The sequence below is a fragment of the Quercus lobata genome, chromosome 8, assembly GCF_001633185.2.
Source record: "Quercus lobata isolate SW786 chromosome 8, ValleyOak3.0 Primary Assembly, whole genome shotgun sequence".
In the NCBI taxonomy this organism is placed as follows: domain Eukaryota; kingdom Viridiplantae; phylum Streptophyta; class Magnoliopsida; order Fagales; family Fagaceae; genus Quercus; species Quercus lobata.
Genome location: NC_044911.1, coordinates 24,143,451 through 24,167,927, shown reverse-complemented (window position 1 = coordinate 24,167,927; position 24,477 = coordinate 24,143,451). Strand labels below are relative to the sequence as shown.

Below are 24,477 nucleotides of genomic sequence, written 5' to 3'. Positions count from 1 at the left end.
TCAAAACTTTGAGGAATTATAAAATTGTAAGGCCTTTTTTGTGGGATGTTTTTTTTTTTTTTTTTGGACTTTTTTGAGTAGTTACGGCCTAAATTCTAAAGTCGACCCCGCCGGCCCCTCGGGGGGGGGGGGGGGGAATAAGTGCATTTTTCTGTAAACTTGTAATTTTATTTTAATTTTTTGTGATTTTCATACTATCTATAATGGAAAATTGAAAAAGTCAGGCCCTAGCTTTGCCAATGATTGGACCTATGGATTAGAACAATACTAATACAAATAACAACAAATTTATAACTTAATAGACCTAAGCATAACACCAAGTCAACATAAACAATTTTGTTAGTGGTTCAAAATTAATAGGATATCATACCGTTCTACTCTAACACAGTTGATAAAGAAAAGGGTAAATAAAAAATTATATAATATATTTTTTAGATATATATATATATATATATATTAAATATAGGTGAATCAAATCGAGTTAGACAGATTTGTGAATTTACTAAATCGCACACAACCCGACTCATGTAAATTTTATTTTGACAATCCAATTCAACCTACCAATCCCTAAAAATTGATCCAACCTAGCGGGTTGTGATGGATCGGGTTAGTTTTAGAGGATTGACTGATTGAGTGCACACTCTAAATGGGATAGTGACCATATGATGAGCTTGTGATGAATACTTAATGTGGTAGGAGGATGATGAATGGCTGCAATATGATGAATGGATGTGATGCAATACAATAATAACACGTTGGATCAGCTGTGGTGTAATGCTAGAGCGTGTTGTTCAGGGCCTGGACCAGAAATACTTAGTGAGTTACGGGGAGTATATCAAATCCTTAAATGGGCTTGGACCAGAAATCTACCGCAAAACTGGGCCCAACTCGGTTTAAACTTTTAAACTTAAAAAATGGTTGGTTTTGCTGCAAAAGTTTGAGAGACCAGTGTCAGTGAGAGCACGTAAAGCCATTTCCTCCCTCCCTTGCTATTGAAAATTTCGAATCCACAACCGAGAGATTCTCTCAGACTCAGAGCAAGAACTTTTCGCGCCAAATCTTCATCCCTAGGGTTTCGCTGCGTCTCATCATTTACACAAATTTCTCTCCTCCTTTTCTTCGATCCAAACAAGCTCAACTAAACCAAAACAAAAATTCAGAATTTCTTTTTCTGCTTTCAGCAACAAATCTCAGAGACAGACAGAAAGAGTGTTTCAGAGGTAAAACCGCTTGAATTCTCTACTTCCTTCTAGTGCTTTCGGATTTTTTGTTTCATTGTTGATCGTACAGGAAGTTCTTGACCGTATATTCCGCCTCATTCGCAGAATTTTAAAGCTTTCTTAGTGTTTCATAATTATTTTCAGAGCTTGAAGTTCGATATTAGCTGAGAATCATAGTCAGTTCACTTGTATTTTGATCTTTTAATTTCATTTTGCTAATATTTTATTGTTCTTCCGCGAATTTAATGAATCTGGTGATCCTCGTTTTTTTGTATGAATTTTCAGAAATAATTCTGAGCATTTGATTGAGAAGCAAGGGCGTTGAATTTTCGATGCACAATTTTCTGTCAAGTTTTTAGGTATAGCTCTAAATTACAAGCATACTGACTCTATTTTACAGCACTTGGTTTCTGAGAAAATGTAGGAAAAGAAAATAGTTTGAACTCCTGAAGCATGGATTATTTGCCGTTTAGGACCTGAAAAAAAAATATAAATTGCTCATTTAATAGAATACAGCTGCTCTCTGGCTGCTTTGTTGAGTCCACTTTCCCTTTTTGTTCAGTTCAGAATTGATGACGAATTTGAATGAGATTTTATATATATATATATATATATATATATCCACACCTCACTGATATTAATTTTCACATTGTCATTATAGGACAATATCCCTAACGATCTTCCCTGAATAAGGAATCTCCAGCTTGATTGATCTGAGGGCATTCTGAGGTATTTTCATGTCGATTGTTTTTCCATTGCATTCTGTTATTTATTTTAGTTCTCTTCAACTATAATTTTCTAATCTTTTAATATTAATGAAAAAATAAAAAATAAAAAATCGTAGATTGATTCAAAACCTTTTCTGGAGAAGAAAAGCAAACTGTATGCTTAGAAATTCTGGTAATGTCCACATATGTGATTCATTCAGTTTTGAGACTTATTGGTTGTGGTTTGGGTTTGTATAACCTGATAATGCTAAGGGTATAATTATTTATAGTTAGACTTGCTTTAATGAAAATTGTTACCAATGTCAGTTATAGTGGATCAGGTTTCATTGAGATTGAAAAAAGCTTTAAAAGGAATTAGTTACCTTCTAACAAGTGAGACTTTAGTTGTTATTTTCCAAAGTATGGTTGTGGAAGGCCATATGGATTGTTCTTGGGAAGATATCTTTTTGGAGAATTCATGTGTAAAGAAAGTCTTCTAGTTAAATTCTTGTAATTTACATAAATAAAATTTTCCAATGTGTTCAAGTTCATATGTTTCCTCCCTTTTGTACAAGAAAGGTGAAGGCTGCAGTCATGGTTTCAACCCACGTGTATGTGTAACTTACCAATATTAATAATAAAAAAAATAAAATCAGGAAGTTCATGGATGATGTTTGTTTCTGGTCAAATTGTGTATTATAGTAACAATGGAATTTTCAGTGATAGAGGAGGCAGTACTACTTTTCATGTGAAGTTTAGTAGGGTAAAATGAAGGTGGAGACAAGTTTTTCATTTAGAATTATATACAACTGTGGCATTGCATAAGATTTCAAATTCTATGCTGGCCTAGAATTTGGGGCAAAAAATTGCCATCAGAGTTCATCTTTGCTGAAGTTCTTTCCTAAAACACCTCAATACCTCATGTACTTATATGCATGCATGATTTGCAATTTCTGAATTTTCTGGTGGTATTTTGTGAGCCTTAAAATCTGTTTTTATCCTGACATTGCAAGTTATTACTGAGTTTGAGAGGCTCTAAATCTAAAATTTGTAATTTAGGCACATAATAAAAAGAAAATAAAATAAAAGAACAAAAAAAAATCCAGTGACCTACTTTTTGACCAAAAAGGGTCCTGCAGCAATTTGATTTTCTTGCATCTTTTTAATTTAAGTGCTCAACTGTCTAGCATTGACAGCTAGAAATTTTAAATGTGTTATTGTGTCTGCTTCTATGATGAACCTTTAAGTGGATGAACACCTCCTTGTAGTTGCCACCATGGCTGTTTTATGCTGTTCCCAAGTTTGCAATCGAAGACATTGATGATTAAAGCTCGCTTTAGTGGGACATAGCTTTTGCTTTTCTTTGCTTATTTTGAAACAACACTTGCTGGCTCTCTTGTGGAACTTAGAATAGGAGGGGCATAACTTTTATTTGAAGATCTCTGCCCTGTTTTTATTTATTTATTTTAAATTCTTAACAGGTCATATGAATCCCCATATATGGCACTAACTTAAAGATTATATATGACAGTTGAAATGAGATGCAATGCGTGCTGGCGAGAACTGGAAGGGCGAGCCATTTCCACCACATGTGGTCACCTTTTATGTATCTGGATGCATAAAGAAAATTTACCTTTTGTTCTTATTTTTCCTTTTGGCACTTTTGCATAACATTTCCTTAACAGTGTAAAAGGCACGGATGATGCCAGCAAGATCCTCAGTAATGATGGAGCGTGTCCCATTTGTGACCAGGTGCTATCTAAAAGGTAATATTTTAATGTGGTTTCAATATTTAATTCTTCATAAAATCAATTGCTTAAATGAACTGGAACGCATCTGCACAGGCATAGTTACTGAATAGACTGAGTTAGGTCATCTTTAGGAATTAGTGGCCCAATCTAGATTTATTTCCCCTTAGTAACATGTTCAAGGAATTCAATGGGAACCACAACGAGCATGCTGCAATATCATTACATTTGTTATTGATAATAGAAGTACCTAGCTTATCATTAGGAGTGTCATGGACTGCTTATTCTTGTTTCCAACTTACATATGTATAATCTTATTTCCTCTTACCTTATTATGGTTTTCCACTTGTCAGTCTTATGAAACCTTTGGATATCAATCCAAATGATGAATGGACAAATGTAAGCAATCGTATCTCTGTAATTTTTTTGTCTATGTACACCTGTTTCGATCCTCTCAATCTCTTTATTCAATATTTGATGAATTCCAACCAAGCTCCTTACTCTTCCTTTTCCTTTTTCCTTGTTTACCAATTGCTCGTTGCTAATGTTTTCAACATATTCTGTTGCAGATGGCCATGGTTGGAATGTCTCCACAGATATGTATCCTTTGATCAAAATTTTCCATTAATGAGAAAGAGTTGTGTCTTGTTAAATGTTATTGAGGATATGTTGGCTATGCATCTTTCCTTGAACAAACTCAGTGATGAAAAGTTCATACAGAAGTGTGATGTTCTATCTCGGACAAAAGGAATTGGAATGGCAGTGCAAGATGAACAGAATAGTTGCTCAGTGCCGGCAGAAATGTGAAGCAATGCAAGAAAAGTTCACAGAAAAGCTGGAGCAGGTGCATACTGCATACCAGAAAATGGCTAAGAGGTGCCAAATGATGGAGCAAGAGATTGAGAGCTTGTCAAAGGACAAGCAGGAGCTCCAGGATAAATTCTCAGAGAAATCCAGGCCAGTTTATTATTACATTGTCCTTGCCCAATGTTACCAATTATTGATACTATATTTAGGTAATTTGGTATTTGACCTTATACAAAATATTATTTTAATACCAGGCAGAAGAGAAAACTAGATGAAATGTATGACCAATTGAGGGGTGAGTATGAGTCAGTCAAACGAGCAGCCATCCAACCTGCAGCCAACTTTTATTCAAGAAATGAGCCTGATTTGTTTGCTAACCCTGCCAACATGATGGATAATAGAGACCCTATCAGAAAAGGTAATTCTTTTTTTTTTTTTAATAAAATTTTGTATTGTCACCAGAAAAGAAATTTTCTTACTTTTGATGAATGAAAACTGAATTGATCAAAACATACCTTAACAAGTTGCATAAGCAACAAAACACAAACTTAGGTCCAGATTACCCAACAAAAAAAATGCCAAACTGACCCCAAAACCCAGAGCAAACCCAAGCTAAAAACAAGAAGCAGCAAAGAGCAGTTTCCACCTGGAACAAGAACAAGCAAGAAGTCAGCAAAAATGATGCTTGACCCACAACTCAAACTTTACAAATAAAACCAAGCCTAACATCAACTATCAAAGAGTAAAGACATCAAAAAGGTATCACCAAAGACTGCAGAAAACTCTATTTTGAATGGTATTTCCGGCATTCTTGTACAAGATAATCTGCCTCTTACATCAAAAGCACTTTTTGCACCAGTTGGCCTTTAGAGCATATTCTTCTCCATTGATTCTAGCATTCCTATCAGTCATAGGTGATAGATTACTCCAGACTAAGCAAAGAATGTGTGATCTCTTGTATCCATTCTGCTGCACAAACCAAATACAGCAAATACTTGAGCATCACATCTAAGTGGATTCTCTAAATGCGGCAAAGAACACCAGAAAAGAAGTTTTCTTATAATATTTGAAAATTTTCTCTTTTCATTGCATTTTTGCTTAAATATCTCGAAAATTGGTTGACTTATTTCTTGCAGATCGGTCGCTTTTCACTCCTGACACTCCAGGGCCTAGAGAGGATGTATGGCCAGCGAGACAGAATAGCTCAAACTCAGGTCCCTTTGATATCTCTGTTGGCTCACCAGTGAAACAACCAGTCATCTCAGTGGATGCTGGGACAAGAAGGGTTGCTGCTCACCCTGTTTTTGGAGCTGGAGCTAGTAACCACCCCTCAATGACTTTAAGGAACTTGATACTCTCCCCAATTAAGAGGCCTCAGCTCTCTCGTAACCGCCCTCAGATGTTCACGTAAGTGTTTGATTGCAATCTACCAAGTGTTACTTTGATACCTACTTCTGAGATTTAATGAATTCTATGTTTTATAGGTTTTAAGCCTGAAGTTGAGGGACTTGCCATTTGCCAGATCTTAGAGATGTTGGATAATCTGTTTCAATCTTTGTCCTCATTTTGACCCAAAAAGGAAAAAAAAAAATGTAAAGTTGCAAAAGGAACATGAACCAGCATATAATGTTCTATTGTAGTTTCTGTTTCCTTTGCTGATATGCCATGTAGAGTATTGTGAGCTTCCTTTGGGTTAAGCAGCTGCCTGTTAATTAGAAATGTTGATTGATCTCCAAACATTTGGGGAGAGTCTGGACACCGTAGGCAATAATTTGATCCCTAATCATGGGAAGCAATCTCCCTTTACAATTCTTTTTGTCAAATAAGTTCTACAATATTTTAATACTTTATGTTCCCCAATTATTGGGGTGATATTAATGATGCACTCCATTTTGTCTAATTGTACAAGGAAAACTCTAGGGACACCCAAATTCATGTGTAACGCTCTTTTTGTTTTGAAGTAAAATATTTTTTTGAAAAATGTTTTCTCATTTTTAGATGTTTGTTTGCAGGTAAAATGTGGTCAAAGATTAAACTTGAAAAATATTTTTTGTTGACTGAAAAATGCTTTATAAAAAGTTGTAAAATGTTTTACCTTTAAAATTTTGGTAAAATATTTTACAAAAACACAAAGGCTTCTCTCACCCTATATGGTAGCTAGGTCACCGGTCCAGTAGATTAGGCAGCTAGTTAAGCAGTCAAAGCCGCTACTCTGACAATTGGTGTCAAGGGTCTAGCCATTGGAGACACCGTTTTTGTCGATAAGTGTCAGATGTTCAATAACCAAAGCCATCGTTCTAGCCACTTGTGTTGGCAGTCTAGTGGTTGTTGAATCCACTGTTCCTCTAGCACTAACGGATCTAATGGCTTAGCTATCGGTTTTGTTGGTTTGCTTGAAAAATTTTATTTGTCATACTAAACAAAAAAGGATTTTATTTTTTAGCTCCCTAATCACAAAAAATCCTCCCTTAAAAAAAAGGATTTTATTTTTTGTCCATGCTTCCTAGAATTCCTCTCTCATTGTCACCATCTACATCAAGCTCTAAAAGAGCAACTTAGTTGTCAATTATACCAATTTCCTTCAATGTAATTAGTCAATTCTAACTCTCTCTCTCTCTCTCTAGCCATGTCAAGAAAATCTTCAGTATGATCCATTAGAGAGGCCCGGCTACCTCAAATTAGTCAAAAATATTGTTCCCAGTTAATTTTTGTTTTTGTTTTGGATCGATATAGGTGGATTTTGCAGTTTTTTTATTGAACCGAAGTTGTTTCAATTGGTGGTTGAGGAAGGGGGGAACTTTTTCTCCCTTAAGATTTTTGAACAAGGGAAGTATTTCATGCAATCAGTTTTTATGGGTAGGAATGCAACACGTTGGCTAATGCAAAGCTTGGAACACACGGTGATTGGGGTCAACCCCAAACATTTCTTCACGCTCAAGGAAGGAGACACCGCATACACAGTGCAATGGGGTTCTAACTCGTTTGGGCAATATTTGTTAGTAACAGAGTTAAAAGTTGGCGGGATGAGAAGATTGATCATTATTCCTGCAGGCAAGGCACAACAAGGTTGGAGGGCCTTTGGGATTGAATTAAGGAGAATGTTGGAACCTTCTCATTATGCGTTAGGTGGTCCAAAAGCTTTACCGTACAAGTCTAAGTTGGGTTCAGAGATTCACCCTTCTCGGTCCTTTGTTGAAACGGTTAAAGTGTCTATACAAGTAAGGAAGCATTTGCACCAGCTCTCCATTAGAGAGACAGAGAAGATTCAAGTAGTGGAGAACACAACGCCGCCTTCGAGAGACAAAGTTGGGATTCAGGTGGTGGCTTTTGAAGTTCCGGCTAATAATGCTATACCGATTGCCGTGAGTGGTGTGGAAAGGAGTCACCGTGGTATTAATGTTTGAGATGCTAAGTTTAAGGAGAAAATCCCGAAACAAAATAAATTCAGATTGAATAATTTGAATTTGAAAGATGTTGATTTTGGTAGGGAGCATCAAATTAGGAGGTCTAGCTGGTTAGGGAAATGTTTGATTGTGGAAGTAAATGAATTTGGTAAGAGGCAGGTGTCTTGGCAACGTTATAGGGGTGATAAGCAAGATGTAAAGTGGGTGGCATGTGAGAACAATTCTGCCCAGGTTGTTATTAAGGGAATGGACAATGAGCCTTTTGAAGCCCATGCACCTTGGTTGGGTAATGTTAAGAGTTGCTCAGGCCCACTATTGCCTAGCCCTTTTATTTTTAAGGCAGAGGCTTGCTCCAAGCATTCCCAAAATAAACCCAGCACAGGTATTACAGGCCTAATTGTTGAGGATGGTAAGTTAGAGTCAAGCACCTCAGGCCCGAGCTCAATCTCGAATGGTGCGAGTGCTAAGGTGTTCCCCGTGAGCTCGATGTTTAATTCTCTACCACCAAGGACGACAGCGATGGCTCCAATGGTCACCTTGGGCTCGATTTCTTCTATATCGACACGGAAAGTCCTAGCGAGAGTGGGTCTAGCGTCCAAGTGAGCTCGAGCTGGCTTGCCTAGTCCCCCACCTTGCCGATATTGATAGCAGAAGTGGTCCAGGCTACATGCGAGCTGGGTTCATCACCGTTAGCTCCGATATGTCCTTCGTTGGAGCCAGCGGGGATGAAGGTGTTGTCTTCAGGGGACCCGATAGAAAAACTGGTGGAGAAGTCGTCATCTCCGATGGCAACAAAGGATAAGGATGATGAATTATTGGGTTTGGAGGTAAGGGCGACGGTGCATGGGGCTTCTGATTGTGAGGTAGTATTTAGTTCTTCTCCCACTATTAGGGAATTGGACAATGATTTGGACAAATCATGGGGTAATTCCAAAGAGTGGATGCTACAATTGCGGATGGTCGACAAATACTGATTTCGCTATCTCTATATCGATCTCTAGAGAGTGTGTCGGATTGGTCAGTCACTGATGTAGAAACTGTAACAGGTAATGATTCTTTTATCAATGACGGTCAGATGGTTAGCTGGGCAGAGGACTGTGATGGGTTAGTTGATTCTTTCTCTATTGATAATGAGGCAGAGGAGGAGATGTAGGATTTTGATGAGAGGTAGATGACTTGGGAGTGTAGTGGAAAGCCTTTAGTTGTGGTACTTTTGGCCACAGAAGTTCCTTTGGAGTTGGAGTGTAGTTCTGAGCTGGGGGTTGGGTGTAAGGAGTCGGTTAATGGTAATAATTTATCACAATGGGTAACAAATCGGATTAAGGCTTTTAGAAAATCAATGGGCACTTCTTTGGAAGGTTTTGAGGAGCAGATTACGAGATTGCTGCTAGCTATAGAGGCCAGGGAAAAGAATAAAAAGCTTAAGGCAGTAGATGATCAAATGAAGCACGGCAAGTCGAGGCAGAAAGGTCAGCGGGAGTTGAAAAATTTATTGACCTCTATGAATGTCAAGGTTGGTTCAACGAAATCAAGGAATGTAAGTAAGGAGCGGGCTGTGGTGGTTCATTAATGAATTTGAAGATTATTTCTTGGAATGTTAGAGGGCTAAATGATAGGGATAAAAGGCTTCGGGTTTGTAATATGGTCAGGAGATGGGGGCCAGATGTTATTTGTCTTCGAGAAACTAAAATGGAGTTGATAACTAGAGCTGTGATTCGCAGTTTGTGGAGGGGTCAACATGTTGATTGGTCTTATCTAGGCTTTTATGGAGCTTCTGGAGGGGTGCTATTGATGTGGGATACACGGGTTGTGAATAAAGTGGAGGAAGCTATAGGGCAGTTTTCGGTTTCTTGTAGATTTACAAGTGTGTCAGATCAGTTTGTCTGGACGTTTACTAGCGTTTATGGTCCTAATTCTGTGAGAGATAGAAGATTCTTATGGGAGGAATTATTTGGTTTAAACAGTTGGTGGAATGTTCCATGGTGTGTGGGTGGTGACTTTAATGTGGTAAGGTTTCCTTCCAAGCGTTCTGGTTCTACCTCTTTTATTGCTGCTATGCGGGAGTTTTCCAATTTTATTTTTGAGCAAGGCTTCATTGATGTTCTGCTTCAAGGGGGATCTTTCACTTGGTCTAACTTGTGAAGTTGCTTCGAAGGCTAGGCTCGATAGATTTTTGTTTTCTGCAGATTGGGAGGATAAGTTTCCATCTGTCTCTCGACAACACTTGCCTAGGCTGTTATCTGATCACTTCCCGATTGTTCTTGAGGGTGGTTCCTTTCAGAGAGATAGGAGGCCGTTTAGATTTGAGAATATGTGGCTTAAAGATGAGGGTTTCATTGAGAGGGTGCGATCTTGGTGGGAATCTTATAATGTCCTAGGAGCTTTGAGTTTTGTTTTGGCCAATAAATTGAAGCTCTTGAAAAATGATTTGAAGAAATGGAATGTGGAGGTTTTTGGAAATGTTGAAGATCGGATGAGAAAATTATGGCAAGAGCTTAGTGATTTAGAGATGATTGAGGATAGTCGAGCTTTATTGGAGGAGGAAAGGTTGGAGTTAGTTCGAGGTGAATTAGAAAAAGTTACTTTGATGGAGGAAATCTATTGGAGGCATAAGTCTAAAGTCCTTTATATTAGAGAAGGAGACAGGAATACTAGATTCTTTCATCATATAGCTAACTCTCACAGAAGATTTAATTCCATTGATCGGCTTTTGGTGGATGGAGAATTGTCTTAAGATCCGGAGGCTATAGCAGGTTGTATTTCTCATTTTTATAGGTAGCTATATGTTGAAACTGTGGCTCATAGACCTTTATTAGATGATGTGGAGTTCTCTTGTATCTCGAAGGAAGATGCACTTTGGCTAGATAGGCCATTTGATGAGGAAGAGGTGTTTGGGGGTGATTAGTGATTTTAAGGGTGATAAGGCGCCTGGCTCGGATGGCTTTTCTATGGCGTTTTTTTAGTCTTGCTGGTGTATTTTGAAGGCTGAAATTATGGTAGTGTTTCAAAATTTTCATACTTAGGCTGTGTTTGAGAAGAGTCTTAATGCTTCTTTCCTTGCACTTATTCCTAAAAAGGTGGAAGTTGTGCAGATTAAGGATTTTCACCTATTAGCTTAGTTGGTGGGATATAAGATTATTTCTAAGGTGTTAGCCAATCGTCTTAGAAGGGTGGCATATGGGCTTATTTCAGATTCTCAAAATGCATTTGTGAAAGGTAGATAGATATTGAACTCTTTTTTAATTGCTTCAGAATGTATTGATAGTAGATTGAAGTCAGGTGTTCTAGGAGTGTTGTGTAAGTTGGATGTGGAGAAGGCATATGACCATGTGAGTTGGGGTTTTTTAATGTATATGCTTCAGCGCTATGGGTTTCAGAGAAATGGAGAAAATGGATAATGTGTTGCATCTCTACCGTTAAATTCTCCATTCTGATCAATGGTAGTCCTTCTAATTTTTTTGGTAGTTCTAGGGGGATTCGGCAAGGGGACCCCTTGTCTCCATTTCTATTTGATATTGTTATGGAGGGTTTGAGTCGTATGTTGGATGTGGCTGCTACTACTAGTCAGTTCTTAGGCTTCTCTGTAGGTAATACGGCTGGTAACTCGGTGATGGTGTCTCATCTTTTATTTGCTGATGACACTCTTATTTTTTGTGATGCTGATCCTACGCAAATAGCTAGTTTGAGAGCAATTCTGGCTAGATTTGAGGAGGTCTCAAGTTTAAGGATTAACTTGGGAAAATCTGAGTTGGTTCCTATAGGGGTGGTGCACAATATGGATGTTCTGGTGGGGATGTTGGGTTGTAGGCAATCCTCTTTTCCATTGAGATATATGGGGCTACCGTTAGGAGCAAAATTTAAGGAGTTGTCAATTTGGAATCCTATTTTGGAGAAGATGGAAAGGAGATTAGCAGGGTGGAAGAGGTTGTATCTATCTAAGGAGGGTAAGGTAACTCTTATTAAAAGTACTCTTTCCTCCTTACCTACATGCTTCCTTTCCCTTCTGCCTTTACCTGGGAAGCTGGCAAATCATATGGAGAAGTTACAACGAGATTTTCTGTGGAGTGGTATTAATGGTGACTCTAAATTGCACTCAGTCAATTGGGCTCAGGTTTGTAAGCCGCTGTAGGTTGGAGGGTTGGGTATTAAACGATTGAGGAGTTTTAATTCCGCCTTGTTAGGAAAATGGTTATGGAGGTATGGCATGAAGAACGATGCTCTATGGAGGAGGGTTATTGAGGTGAAATATGGGAATGATTAGGGTGGTTGGTGCATGAAAAAGGTGACTAGTGCTTATGGTGTTAGTTTGTGGAGACATATAGGAGTGGTTGGATGAGTTTTTCTAAACTACTTCTGTATGATGTGGGGGATGGTACTAGAGTGAAGTTTTGGAAGCATGTGTGGTGTGGAGATTGTACTCTCTAAGAGGCTTTTTCGGAACTTTATTGTATTAGTAGAACAAAAGATTCTTCAGTAGCGGAGGTTATGTGTTGGTCTGGTGGGAGGATTCATTGGGATGCTAAATTTCGTTGTCCTCCACAAGATTGGGAACAAGAATCCTTTGATCTGTTTATGGATATGGTCTACTCTTTAATGGTACAGGGATTGGGTCTGGATTGGGTGTGTTGGAAACCAGCAAGGAATAGAGGTTTTGAGGCTAGAGGATTCTATCTTTCTTTCTACCCTCCTACCATCTTATCCTTCCCTTGGAAGATGATTTGGAAATCGAAGGTTCCTCCAAGGGTAGCTTTCTTTTCATGGTCTGCTTCCTTAGGTAAGATTTTAACAACAGATAACCTTTGCAAACGACGTGTGCTAGTTCTTGATTGGTGCTATATGTGTAAGAATTGTGGGGAGTCAGTGGATCATCTTCTTCTTCATTGCCCCATTGCTTGTGAGTTGTGGTCGTTAGTGTTTTGTTTGTTTGGAATTCATTGGGTTATGCCTCAAAAGATTATTAAGTGGTTTGAGTCTTGGCAGGGTAAGTTTGGACGACATAGAAATATAGAGTTGTGGAGAATTGTGCCTAATTGCTTGTTATGGTGTATTTGGCACGAAAGGAATACTAGAAGCTTTGAAGGATGTGAACGCTCTATGTTAGAGATTAAGTCTTCTTTTTTACACACTCTCCTCGATTGGAGTGTGGTCTTTTTTCATTTTTCTTGTTCTTCTCTTCCTGTTTTATTTGATCGTTGTAATCTTGGTTATTGATTTATGCCCCCATAGTACATTTCCAATCTACTTGGGTTGGCTGTTTTTTGTTTTTTAATAAAATTTTTGTTACTTATCAAAAAAAAAAAAAAAAAAAATTTGAAAATGTTTTACACGTAAAATATTTTACCTATAATTTTACGTTTAAAATATTTTATTTCAAAACAAGTAGGGCGTTAGTGTCAATTAGTTGGTGTACTCAAATCCACTTTTTCACTAAATACTTTTGGTGGTCTTATGCAAGTGTTATAATCTAATTACAAATTGATATTTAAACATATTGTAGCATACACTTAGACCGAGATTTGTTTAGAGCCCCGACCCCCCCCCCCCTCCCTCTTTTTTTACTTATTCATTCTCTATTTGTTGTTCCTGCTTATGTCATTTGTATCATGTAATCCCTCGTTCTTTTTCCCCCTCTGCTGTGCTTTGTATTTGGTAGGTAATGGTTTCTTTTTTAGGTGATTTGAACAATTTGAGTGTGGATTTTCCATCAAAACCAAGAGCCAAAAATTAGCATTTTTAGGGCTGCATACGTTATACAAATAGCGTTAAAAAAAATAGCAGTTTTTTCATTACGTTGAGCAAAGGGTGAATTAGGTTGGGACTGACCTAGCAAACAAACTGTAACGCTAATTAAAAAAATAAAAGAGATGTACATGAATGATCAAAAGCTTCCCAGATTATCAAATGCCTGAAATTGCAACAATTTTTCAACCAACCATCATGTGCCATCTAAAATCTAAATTCCAAAATATGTAGTTCTTACAGCGAAACAATACCCTCTTGCTATTTGAGCTAGAACTCATGGGCTCCCTTTTCTTTCTTTATTGTTTTCTTAATTTTTGTTTTTATTCCCAGCATCATATTGTTAGGGTAGGAATTTCTTCAGAAGTATCAGTAGTATATTTGTTTAACTGCAATTTTCTCATACAACCAAGGTTGTCAAAATCAGGATCCTACGTAGGATCATTAAAGGTAGGTGGGATCGTAGATCGTAAAATCGGATCATGAATTGTAAGATCTTATATATTTTCAGATTTAAAGCAAAAAACACATTGATAATAACTTAGTATGTTGAATAATCACATAAATTATAAACTCATCCATAAAAAAACTAAGATTTGCATCATATGATGTAATTTATATATCATACATCGCTAAGTCTATACTAATGAAACAAATTTATTTAAGTTTTGACCCAATGTATTTAAAAAGTTTAATAAATGTTTAATTAGCAACCAAATACCAAATATTTATCAAAACATATAGAAAATATTTTCCAAGTTCTAAGTTCCAAATTTGAAACCCAAAATAAGTTAGCAAATGGAAACTAGCTAACTACAATATGAATATTAAGGTGAAGTGAACAATTAATTATTCCCATTCTATGGTTTTTTTAACCATTATCCTAAATTACTAATTATCATCATCTATGTAGACATTATATATTTGTATACTAGAGCTGTAAAAGACATCAAGATATAATTTTACACTCAACTATTCAAGTTATACTACTCAGCAACAATTAAAGAGCATGCTCAAAAAAACCAATCAATCAATATACAAATACAAGCATAACTGATAAAATTATATATAAAAAAATATTCTAGTAATATTAGAACACAAATTTGTATATTGATTAAATAAATTTAACAACATTATAGCTTAAAAGCAGCAAAGCCAACATCAAATTCTTTATTTAGAAATGATGAAACATTCCTTCATTTTGATTACAAGTGAACTAGAAACTAGAAAACATTTATTTAAGTTAATATAATTTTATAAAAATAAAATATAATAAAAAGTCATACCATCACAACATGAAAAAATAAAAACCCTTTATGCTTCATCAAAACAAAAAATTTACCCCATAAAAAAAAAAAAACCAAAAATTTATGTTTTTGGTAGGATTAGTAGGATTCCATTCAATCCTATATGATCCCACACGATCCTACGTATGATTCTACTATTTTTATGATCCTAGTGCAATCCTAAACATTTTGGTAAGGTAAAATCGTAAAATCGTGCGATCCCACGATTCAGATCGCGATTTTGACAACCATACACGCAATCCCATCACGTTAATGAATAGGATACCTTACAGAGACTCAAAAACTGTACAAACCAACTAGCTGCAAACACAATCTTTGGTTTTATAGCATTTGATAGATTGAAGTTTAAAACTCATGAAAGTTTGGTTGTACTATTTGATTTGTCTTAATACATTATTTGGTTTCTTCAAAAATTCCAAGTAATTGTATTGGACTGAATGCAACATTTCATGGTTCATCAACCCTACAGATTTTTGTTTTTTGTTTTTTGTTTTTTGTTTTTTGTTTTTTTTTTTGTTTTTTTTTCTGGATGGCACATTCATCAATTAAAGGAGACAATTTCATTATGAATATAAAAACTCAACATCAATAATCAAATCCATTTAACACTAAGAAAAAAATAATTATTTTATTTTATTTTATTTTAAATTTACTAGAGTAAGAGCAAACTGAATAAATTTTCATGTCAGACATGGTAGATGTGGCAAGGCTCCAAGGTCCAGACCATGCCACAGAGATCGGCCCTAATTTACAGAAAAACAACTCAAAGTCCAGATTTCAATGTTTCCAAAAAGCAGCCTCACGTTGAAGGGGGTGCCTACTGCCTAGCCGAAGCATCTTTCCATCTCAAGAGGGAACTAAAATTGGCCCAATATTTGTCCACTAGAGGAATATTAACAGAGTCAGGACTATATACCGTACAATGGCTCCAATCATGTGAAGAAAAACCAGATCTATGGGATTAAAACAGGTTCTCTTAGCAATCCAGGATTCTTGTAGTGCTAAATACTTGTAGCTTAGGTCACCAACCCATGTTTTAGTCTTGCAAATGCAACTCATGTTTCTGTGTATAGTTCTGTGATAATAATTGGTGAGGCAAAAATACTTTCAGAATTGGGGCTTTAGAAGATATTTCAATGGTATCCCCATTTTGGACAGAATAGCAAACATGAGAACCATCAATGTATATCATACCCTCTTTAGAGAACCATGTGGTCTCAATATACTGATCAGATTTGATTAATCCATGCACCAAACTAGAGGCTGCTCCAGGAGAAATTGGTTCTCTTACCATATACTGGAGATCCTGAGATAAGATGGGCATCGGAAATCCACCAGCTGAGAGCATTGCAGCAGTTGAACCAGAAGCTGTTGAAACTCTGAGACCACTTGATCGACAGTTTACCAAAGGGGAAAATGGCTGGTTCTCCCTCTTAATTCTGCAGACAGACATTTCTTTTTAATTATTTTGGGAGAGAGAGAAAGGAAAAAAAGGAAAAAAGGTGTTTTTTTTTTTTTTTCCTGTGCCCCGCCCCTACACCCCCCCCCCCCCCCCCAACAAAACAATGGTACCCTTACTTGAATGAGAACCGAGAGAGTGTTGCTGGACATGGATGTGCAATTAAGATATCATTAAGAGCATATGTTGACAGCAGTTGTGACTTTACATGTACTGATATCCTTGATAATTTGGAAGGAACCTTACGACCCTCAAGGATGTCATCAAGCACCTGAAAGAAAGTACTAACATGTATGTAACATAACCAGAAATTTGCCTGTTATCAAAAGATATTTGTGCTTTATGCTGAAAAACAATGCAGAATTTTTAAAATCAGAATCTACAATCTAAGGTCCAATTCTGCCATGAATATATTGATGACTCCAGATATTCAAATCATAGGTATAAGATGCTTTTAAGTATTAACGGAAAAAGGTAGAAATGTTGATTCTAACTAATGAAGCATATTTATGTAAGTGTCTTATCTATGGAAGTGGCATATAGGCATGAGACCTCCTCCTATAAGAGCAATGTGCAAGGTGAGGTTGTGAGTTCAAGACCTAGTGAGCAAGTTATAATAATTATTATTATTATCATTATTATTATTATTTTTACAGTGCCTTAGTGTTCATCTTTGTTCAGGAATATATGACTTGAACACCAGACATACCTATCTCTGTGGATGCCTTAAACACCATACTGCATGCCATTGCAGTTGAACACTAACCTCCTTTGAAGCAAATTAAACTAAAAATTTGAACATACATTAAAGTTTGTATTGAAGCTTCATTATTCCCTTAAAAGCTGCTTCCAATACACTCTAAAACAAGGGAGATGAAATACCAATTATATTTCATCAAAGCAGTGAGCATGTCTTACCTGTTGAAAGTTGTTGACTGTTGCTGCACAAAGATGGCCTGTGCTTCTATTAGCATCAAACTCGTTGCTAAACTGTTCCACCTATACCAAAGAAAATATGTCAAATAAAATTTCCTCTGAGATCTCTGCCCGGGAAACTGTTATCTATTTATTTGAGAATGACAAAAAGAACCCATGGAAACACATACTTGATGTGAAGGTAGCTTAAGCAGAATCAAACTAACCTCTTCAATTTGTGTGGGATCAGAATTCACTCCGACAACTGGAACTGAATCATCCATGAAATGGCTGGCCTGCAAAAGAGTGCCATCACCACCAACTGTAATAACCAGGTCCACGTTACAGATAGGCTGTGATAGATTGTTACGTAATATGGGTTCCCAATCAACTGGCTTTTGTTGCAGAATATTCTGACAAAATTTTATGGTATTCATGTGCTCCTTACGCCTGTTCTCCAAGTGATGTAACATCTGCAATGTCTTCAAAAGTAACTATATCACAATGCCGAAAGAAATTGACAAAAACACTAAAATATAAGGTGAGACAAAAGAGAACATAGCTAAACCAGAAAGTTCACAAAAATCAAGCATAACATTAATCTCCTAACCACAAGTTTCTCAATCAAGAGAATGGGTATCAAGCAAGTTTTGAAACTTGATTTGAATATACATGCTTGAAGCACTGAAAATGCACCCACCACAACAAAGAAAAAAAAAATGCTGGTGTGCAAGCCAATATATGTCAAAACTTTAAACTGTAGAAAGTTTGGAAATGGTCATCCTCATATCACATTTTCCATAATTTAAAAATTTTAATTATTGACATGAAAGGACCATCGTTCCAGAGGCCGATTAGCATTGTGGTCAGGTTCATGGGGATAATGGTTCCTCTGACCATCCAAATAAATGAAGCCTTGAAACCAAAATAAAAATAAGTAAATTTCTATGTTAAAATGAAAAAGAATGATTTTGAAGAACAACATTTTCTTAGGGGCATTAATAAAGCATATAATATATTCAGAAATAGTGGTAGAGTGGGTCTAAGAGGGCAGTTGTGATATTACCGTCTTAAATTTAGAGCACTAAATTATTGGAAGCAAAGGGTTTAATTGAGTTGTTAGAACCTATCCGTTACGTGTTGCAAGCAAATCCTGAGTCTAAGTTTCACTCAACTAGCAGGCACACAGTTCTAACAAATGGCTTTTAGGAATCAGTTTTCAAACAAATAAATACACAATTCTGATCTAGAGACAGAAAACTAGATCAAAAGGGTTTTATTTATTTATTTTTAATTTTAAATTTTTTTTTTTGATAAGTAACACTAGGTCCTATTTTTTACTAGGTAAGTAAAACAAATTTTCAAATAAAGAAGTAAAACTCATATACACGGAGAGTATATCAGAGCTTCTCCGAAAGAATTACATTCTCAAATTTAAAAGATCAAAAAAATTAAGGAAAGACATGGACTATACACTGTCTAAAACAAGATCTAAAGAACTCAATAAGGGAGACTAAATTTCATGCCAAGGATGCTCAACATCATCGAAATCATACTTTTACTCTACAAATTGTCCACATGACTTAACTTTCCAAATATTTTTACATTTATGCTGAACAAACTTCCCTTGTCAACAAATGAATTGCTGAGTCACTTTTTTTGGCATTACCCATGTGACACCAAATAATGAGAACACAAATGACCAAACCTATCTTGGCACCGAACAATGAATATCAATAATTATGCTATTGTTTATTTCAATGATAAAATTTTCTGGCAAAATGTTTTCTTCGTTTTCCGGTGTTTGTTGCTATGGAAAATATTTCCTGAAGTTAACAGAAAATAACCAAAAGAGGCAGAGAATGTTGTTTGCTTTAGAGAAGCGGAAATCACTTTCGGCTATTCCCTTATGCTCTCACCCTCCATTCCTTTGCGCCACCACCACTGCTACCACACTAACTTCAACATTACCACCACCATTGCCCACATTCTCACACTGGCTTCACTGCAGCCATCACCACCCTCCCCCCCCCCCAAAAAAAAAAAAAACATCTCCACTACCACCGTGCCTACAGGAAATATTAATGATTTTACACGCAAGCCAAATGATGGAAAATAATTTCAAGATCATTGCAAGGTTGTAACCAAACTAAAGAAAACAAGTCTTGTGATACCCAGATTGTTTTGATAGATTGGATAAGTGTGAAGTGTGTGGGCAACTAGGTATGTGCTAAGACTCACATGTGGTGATTAGTAGGTCAACTAGGCTACATAAGTGATTATGAGGCAGAATTACTTTGATCAAGAATTACTATGGTTCTGTGCGGGGAGGTTGTTGTACCGATGCAGTGAATGGGCCTTATGGGGTGAGCATGTGGAAATATATAATAAAGGGATGAAGAAGTGTGGTGTGGTGATATGCCTTTAAGAGAATCTTTTCCCAAGTTATTCTAGATAGCAAGAAATAAGGAAGGTCTTAGTCATAATTTACATGGAATTTCATAATGACTCGGTTTATTGGGCTTTGAATTTTATTAAAGTGGTGCAGGATTCTCTCAACCTTTTTGGAATTGCTCTACTCTGTTTCAATGCGAAGTCAAGGGGAGGATACAATCTGTTGGACGCTGGCTAGTAAGAAATGTTTTGAGGTGAGCTCTTACTATAGAGCTCTAGCCCCTGGTGGACCTGTAAAGTTTTCATGGAAGAGCATTTGGAAAACCAAGGTTTCTTTGCCTTCTTTGTTTGGGCTGCATCTTTGGGGAGAATTTTAAGAGTGCATAATCAGAGGAGGAGAAATATTATTTGGTGAGTTTTTGTTGTAAGTGTAAGAAAGATGGGGAGACGGTCCCTCATTTGCTTTTGCTTGTTCTTTTGTTAGAGAACTATGGGATATGGTTTTTGGGCTATTTTTTAGAGTTCATTTGGTGATGCCTAAGGATTTTGCAGATTTACTAGCTTGTTGGAAAGGCCAAGTTGGAAGATGTAGAAACAACACAATTTCGAAGGCTATCCCTCATTGCTTGATGTAGTGCATATGGCAAGAAAGAAATGCTGGAAATTTTGAGTGTGAATGATTTATCTTAGAACTGGAGTTGTAGAACACCATTGGAGTTGATGTTGGTGACAGGAGCATAACCTTTTGATAACTTATTAGATTTTATGGATCATTGTAATCTTGGAACTTAATGTGCTATTCATCTCGTATACTTAAGGATTTCTTTTCACATCAATAAAAAATTTATTAATTATAAAAAAATAAAGTGATAATTAGGAGCCCTAATTGTAGATTCCCAAGTCCTTTTGGAGCATAGTGTAGATGTGGCTAGCACTTTCTCGGGTCGGGAAAAATGGTATCAGAGCTAACCTAGTAACACTATGTAGCTTGAGGGCATGTCCTAACAAGGACATCCGGGTTTTAAATGAGAGAGAGATTGTGATATTCCATATTGTTTGAATTGGATTAGATTATGTAAGTGTATGTGTTGCATGAGTGTATGTTGAATCTCACATTGGATGCATATTAGGTTGAATTGGGTTATATAAGCAATTACAAGGAGCCTTGTAACTTGACTAGTTCTTTTAGAGTATAGTGCAGATGTGGAGAAGGTATTTGGCATCAAATTAGACCATGTCAGTGGTATCAAAATCCAATAAGTGTGAGACATGTCAGCAAAAAATAACTAACCCATTAACAATTGAAAAATGTGTTAATGGATAGTTATTTTTGCACACGTCTCTCGTTTATTGGATTTTGATATGAAGGACATGGTATCATTTGATACAAAATACTTTTTTGCAAATGTGACTAGTGTTTCCTAGGGTTGTGACAAAGTCATTTCTTGACAAAAATATTTTCCACAGCAACAAACTAAGCGATAATATATTCCCTTACAAAGATTATCTTTCGTTGAAATCTTTCAGGACATTGCTGTCCAAATGCTGAAAGAACCCATCCAAGACACCTTTGAAATTGAACCCCATATAGGTCCTAATGCTTTTGCTACAAGTTCTATCACTGATAAACTACCACTAGTAACAAAAGCTTAATATGTTAGGAAAGTGTGAAGTTAATCTTTATTATTCTAACACCCACTCTCATGTGTGGCCCCAGACTCTTCTTTAATAAGTGGGATGCAAAATGTGAAATTTTTAACTTTTTAATCGAGAGGTAGAGTGGAGATAATGTTTGAACTAAAGAAAACCTGCTTTGATAGCATGATAAGCTACCACTAGTCCCAACAGTTTAAGCTATAAATTTAATCATTAAATCATTACTAACAGTATTGAAAAAATAAAAAGGTTTTTATCACAATTACAGTAGTTTGTTGCCAATGAGTTGTAGCTCAAATGGCACTTCTTCTGTAAAAATGGGTAGATTGTGAGGTTGTGGCTTGTGAGTTTAAAACCCATTAGGTGCATATATATATATATATATGGTTTAGAAGAAAGAATGGCCATGTGGCCCTAGGTATGTCAGATATTCCTGCCTTGCAAACTTTACAAGTAATAGTGGCCAAAACAGAGAGCTGCAGCCTGCGGATAGTCTTTAAAGAAATAATCTCTCAAGCTCCATGGATATTTCCTAAAGAGACACAAGTCTATGGTGTAATTTGATAGCCAATATATTGAGAGGAATTTTCTTTTGTTTGGGGAGGGGTTCCAAAAAAAATGCTATGAACTTAGACAGCGATTATTATTATTATTTTTTGATAAGTTAGATTGCGATTATTATTATGAGATCATCTTTCATATTCTAAAATTTGTCTCCTCCGTCTCCTCAACTCTCTCCTTTTTCCTTTTCTCTCTTCATAATTATGTGTACGTCTCTTTCACCTAATCCTCCTATCATCAACCACCTGCATCCGCCTGTATCTAAAACTCTAAACATCATCTTTGACCGTGTCTTTATCTGAACTCTAAGCTCTAAACGCTTGAGATCATGTTTTTGTGTAAACAATGCTTTTGGTTGATTGACCTTCTTGGCTGTTCACTGGTTTGGTTGACTGCTTCTTTTCTTTTTTTTTTTGCCACCACACGCCGATGACTTGAAAGTTAATGTTGGCAAAAGTGAGATTGTTCCAGTAGGTCAAGTAGGGGATCTTAATGCCTTGGCTTGTGTACTTTGATGTAGGGTGGGTAGCCTACCTATGACTTATTTAGTTATGCCACTGGGGGCTCATTGTAAGAATTCATCGATACGGAATCCAATTATCGAAAAAATGGAGAAGAGGTTTACTACAAGTTGTTGTCTGATCCTCTCATTGATGTGTTTCCTTGGAAGTGTATTTGGTGTGCAAAGGTGCCTAAATGGGTGTCTTTTTTTTTTTTTTTTTTTTTTTTTTTTTTTTTTTTAATTTTTTTTATGGATTGCTAGTGGTGGGATACTCACCATTGATAATCTAGTTAAATGAGGTTAGTCTCTGGTTAATAGGTGTTGCTTGTGTTGTTGTGATGGGGAATCTATGGATCATCTTCTACTCCACTATAAGTTTTCTCACGCTTTATGGACTAAAGTTTTTGAGGAGTTTGGGATTCAGTGGGTGATGTCAAAAATGGTTAGTTCTCTTCTTTTGCTTGGAGAAATGAGGTCAGTCCCTGGTTAATAAGTGTTGCTTGTGTCATAGTGATGGAGAATCTATGAATCATCTTCTACTCTATTGTAAGTTCTCTCAAGCTTTATGGAGCGAAGTTTTTGAGGTGTTTGAGATTCATTGGGTAATGCCGAAAATAGTTAGTTCCCTTCTTTTGCTTGGAAAAATGAGGTCAGTCCCTGGTTAATAAGTGTTGCTTTTGTCATAGTGATGGAGAATTTGTGGATTATCTTCTACTCTATTGTAAGTTTTCTCACATTTTATGGAGTGGAGTTTTTGAGGTGTTTGGGATTCAATGGGTAATGTCGAAAACGTTTAGTTCTCTTCTTTTTTGCTAGGAGAAATTGTTGACACGGAATATGGTCCTTACATGTTTAACATGGTTAGTTTGGAAGGAACGTAATACTGTACCTTTGAAGACAATGAGAGACCTTTAGACCTCTTAAAATCTCATCTCTTTGGTACTTTGTTTCAATGGACTCGTATTTGGGGTTTTACACAATGTATTTCAATTTCTAAATTCTTACAATCTATTAGCTTTAGTTCTTGAAATTTTTGTATTTGTTACTTCTTTAGAGTGTTTGTCATCATGAACATGATATTTAGTTATTTTAATAAAAGTCTTATTACCTATTTAGCAATTTTTTTTTAATTTATAAAAATACATTTTTACCCTCTTAACAATATCATTAATTCTTTTGTGAGTATTGTTATAGTCATAAATTTTTCTACAACATTTTTATAAATTACCATGGTAACAAATTCTTATTGGTTTGTATTTTGGTCCAATACTTACATTATTTTTTACTTATCAATAACCGCTTATCACATCATTAATTTATAAAAAAAGTTTGTAGTTCTAGAGTTTTCCTCATTTTAAAGACAAAATATATATATATATATATATATATAATCTAAAACAACAAAATATACCAGCCTAAAAAAATTAGTCCAACAACAAAAATTACCAATAATAAAACTAAAAAAAATTAGTCCTAATCAACCAATTTTACCAAACAACTTGACCGTTTAATAAAATAATTTTGTTCTTACCCAGCATCAAAGGCAAAAAACAGTTGGTTTTGAATAGAATGCTCTTAGAAACTAAACGAGGCATGGAGATTTAGCAGTGAAGTAAAAATAGCAAGTTCGACAATTTATCAAACAACTTGAGTACTAAGGCAAATGCCGAAGCAATAGTTGGAAAAAGAAAATGAACAAAACATCAGACAAAGACTGAAGTGAATAAAAAGGAATGACCTGAGGGTTGGTGATCTGAGAATGAGCGTTTGTTTGGCGCAAGTCGAAGGGTTTCAACAGCAACAACAGTCGCTTCTTCGGCATCACAAATCAAATGTTGCACAACGGTGAGAGTTGCTTTGAATACATACAAATACTAATACTAATATTAATACAATTACAAATACAAATACTATCCCTATCCCTATCCCTGCCCTTTCTTTTTTTTGTTTGGTTATTTTATTTTAGTTTTAGTATAATATTGAGTCCTATCTATGTGCGACCCACCGAGTTATAAGAAGCCACGCGTTAACACTGGAGTCTTTTTGTTTTTTTTAATC

General features: G+C 36.1%; 2 protein-coding genes across 10 annotated transcripts; one reads left to right on the top strand and one right to left on the bottom strand.

Moving 5' to 3' along the window:
• Positions 1–930: 930 nt before the first annotated feature.
• Positions 931–6,053, top strand: LOC115954733 (E3 ubiquitin-protein ligase CCNB1IP1 homolog). 8 transcript variants are annotated; one of them, XM_031072658.1, is made up of 12 exons: positions 945–1,220; positions 1,365–1,396; positions 1,506–1,579; positions 1,882–1,949; positions 3,459–3,533; positions 3,613–3,693; positions 4,029–4,074; positions 4,245–4,275; positions 4,377–4,632; positions 4,737–4,900; positions 5,619–5,889; positions 5,967–6,053. In XM_031072658.1, the coding sequence occupies exons 5-12, from the start codon at positions 3,469–3,471 to the stop codon at positions 5,971–5,973; spliced, it is 921 nt and encodes a 306-aa protein (XP_030928518.1). In that variant the 5' UTR covers positions 945–1,220; positions 1,365–1,396; positions 1,506–1,579; positions 1,882–1,949; positions 3,459–3,468; the 3' UTR covers positions 5,974–6,053. The 8 variants fall into 8 exon arrangements, with proteins under 8 accessions (XP_030928519.1, XP_030928518.1, XP_030928517.1 ...); XM_031072657.1 differs by having other exon boundaries at positions 1,326–1,396; XM_031072659.1 differs by lacking the exon at positions 1,365–1,396 and having other exon boundaries at positions 931–1,220; positions 3,621–3,693.
• A 9,797-nt stretch (positions 6,054–15,850) lies between these two features.
• On the bottom strand, positions 15,851–24,366 carry LOC115958113 (NADH kinase). Of its 2 annotated transcripts, none has more exons than XM_031076477.1 (5): positions 24,158–24,366; positions 17,534–17,788; positions 17,310–17,390; positions 16,511–16,662; positions 15,851–16,371 (listed from the first exon to the last, which is right to left on the bottom strand). In XM_031076477.1, the coding sequence occupies exons 1-5, from the start codon at positions 24,239–24,241 to the stop codon at positions 15,969–15,971; spliced, it is 975 nt and encodes a 324-aa protein (XP_030932337.1). In that variant the 5' UTR covers positions 24,242–24,366; the 3' UTR covers positions 15,851–15,968. The 2 variants fall into 2 exon arrangements, with proteins under 2 accessions (XP_030932337.1, XP_030932338.1); XM_031076478.1 differs by having other exon boundaries at positions 17,534–17,779; positions 24,158–24,365.
• Positions 24,367–24,477: the final 111 nt, after the last annotated feature.

Bases quoted from the DNA above. Each gene is read 5' to 3' on its own strand.
- LOC115958113 (XM_031076477.1), bottom strand. From the start codon at position 24,241: ATGCCGAAGAAGCGACTGTTGTTGCTGTTGAAACCCTTCGACTTGCGC. The intron at 17,789-24,157 runs GTCATTCCTTTT...TTACTTTTGAAG, and splicing joins CTCAGATCACCAACCCTCAG to ACATTGCAGATGTTACATCA. The intron at 17,391-17,533 runs GTTAGTTTGATT...TCTTTGGTATAG, and splicing joins ATCCCACACAAATTGAAGAG to GTGGAACAGTTTAGCAACGA.
- LOC115954733 (XM_031072654.1), top strand. From the start codon at position 3,452: ATGACAGTTGAAATGAGATGCAATGCGTGCTGGCGAGAACTGGAAGGG. The intron at 3,694-4,028 runs GTAATATTTTAA...TCCACTTGTCAG, and splicing joins GACCAGGTGCTATCTAAAAG to TCTTATGAAACCTTTGGATA. The intron at 4,075-4,244 runs GTAAGCAATCGT...ATTCTGTTGCAG, and splicing joins CAAATGATGAATGGACAAAT to ATGGCCATGGTTGGAATGTC.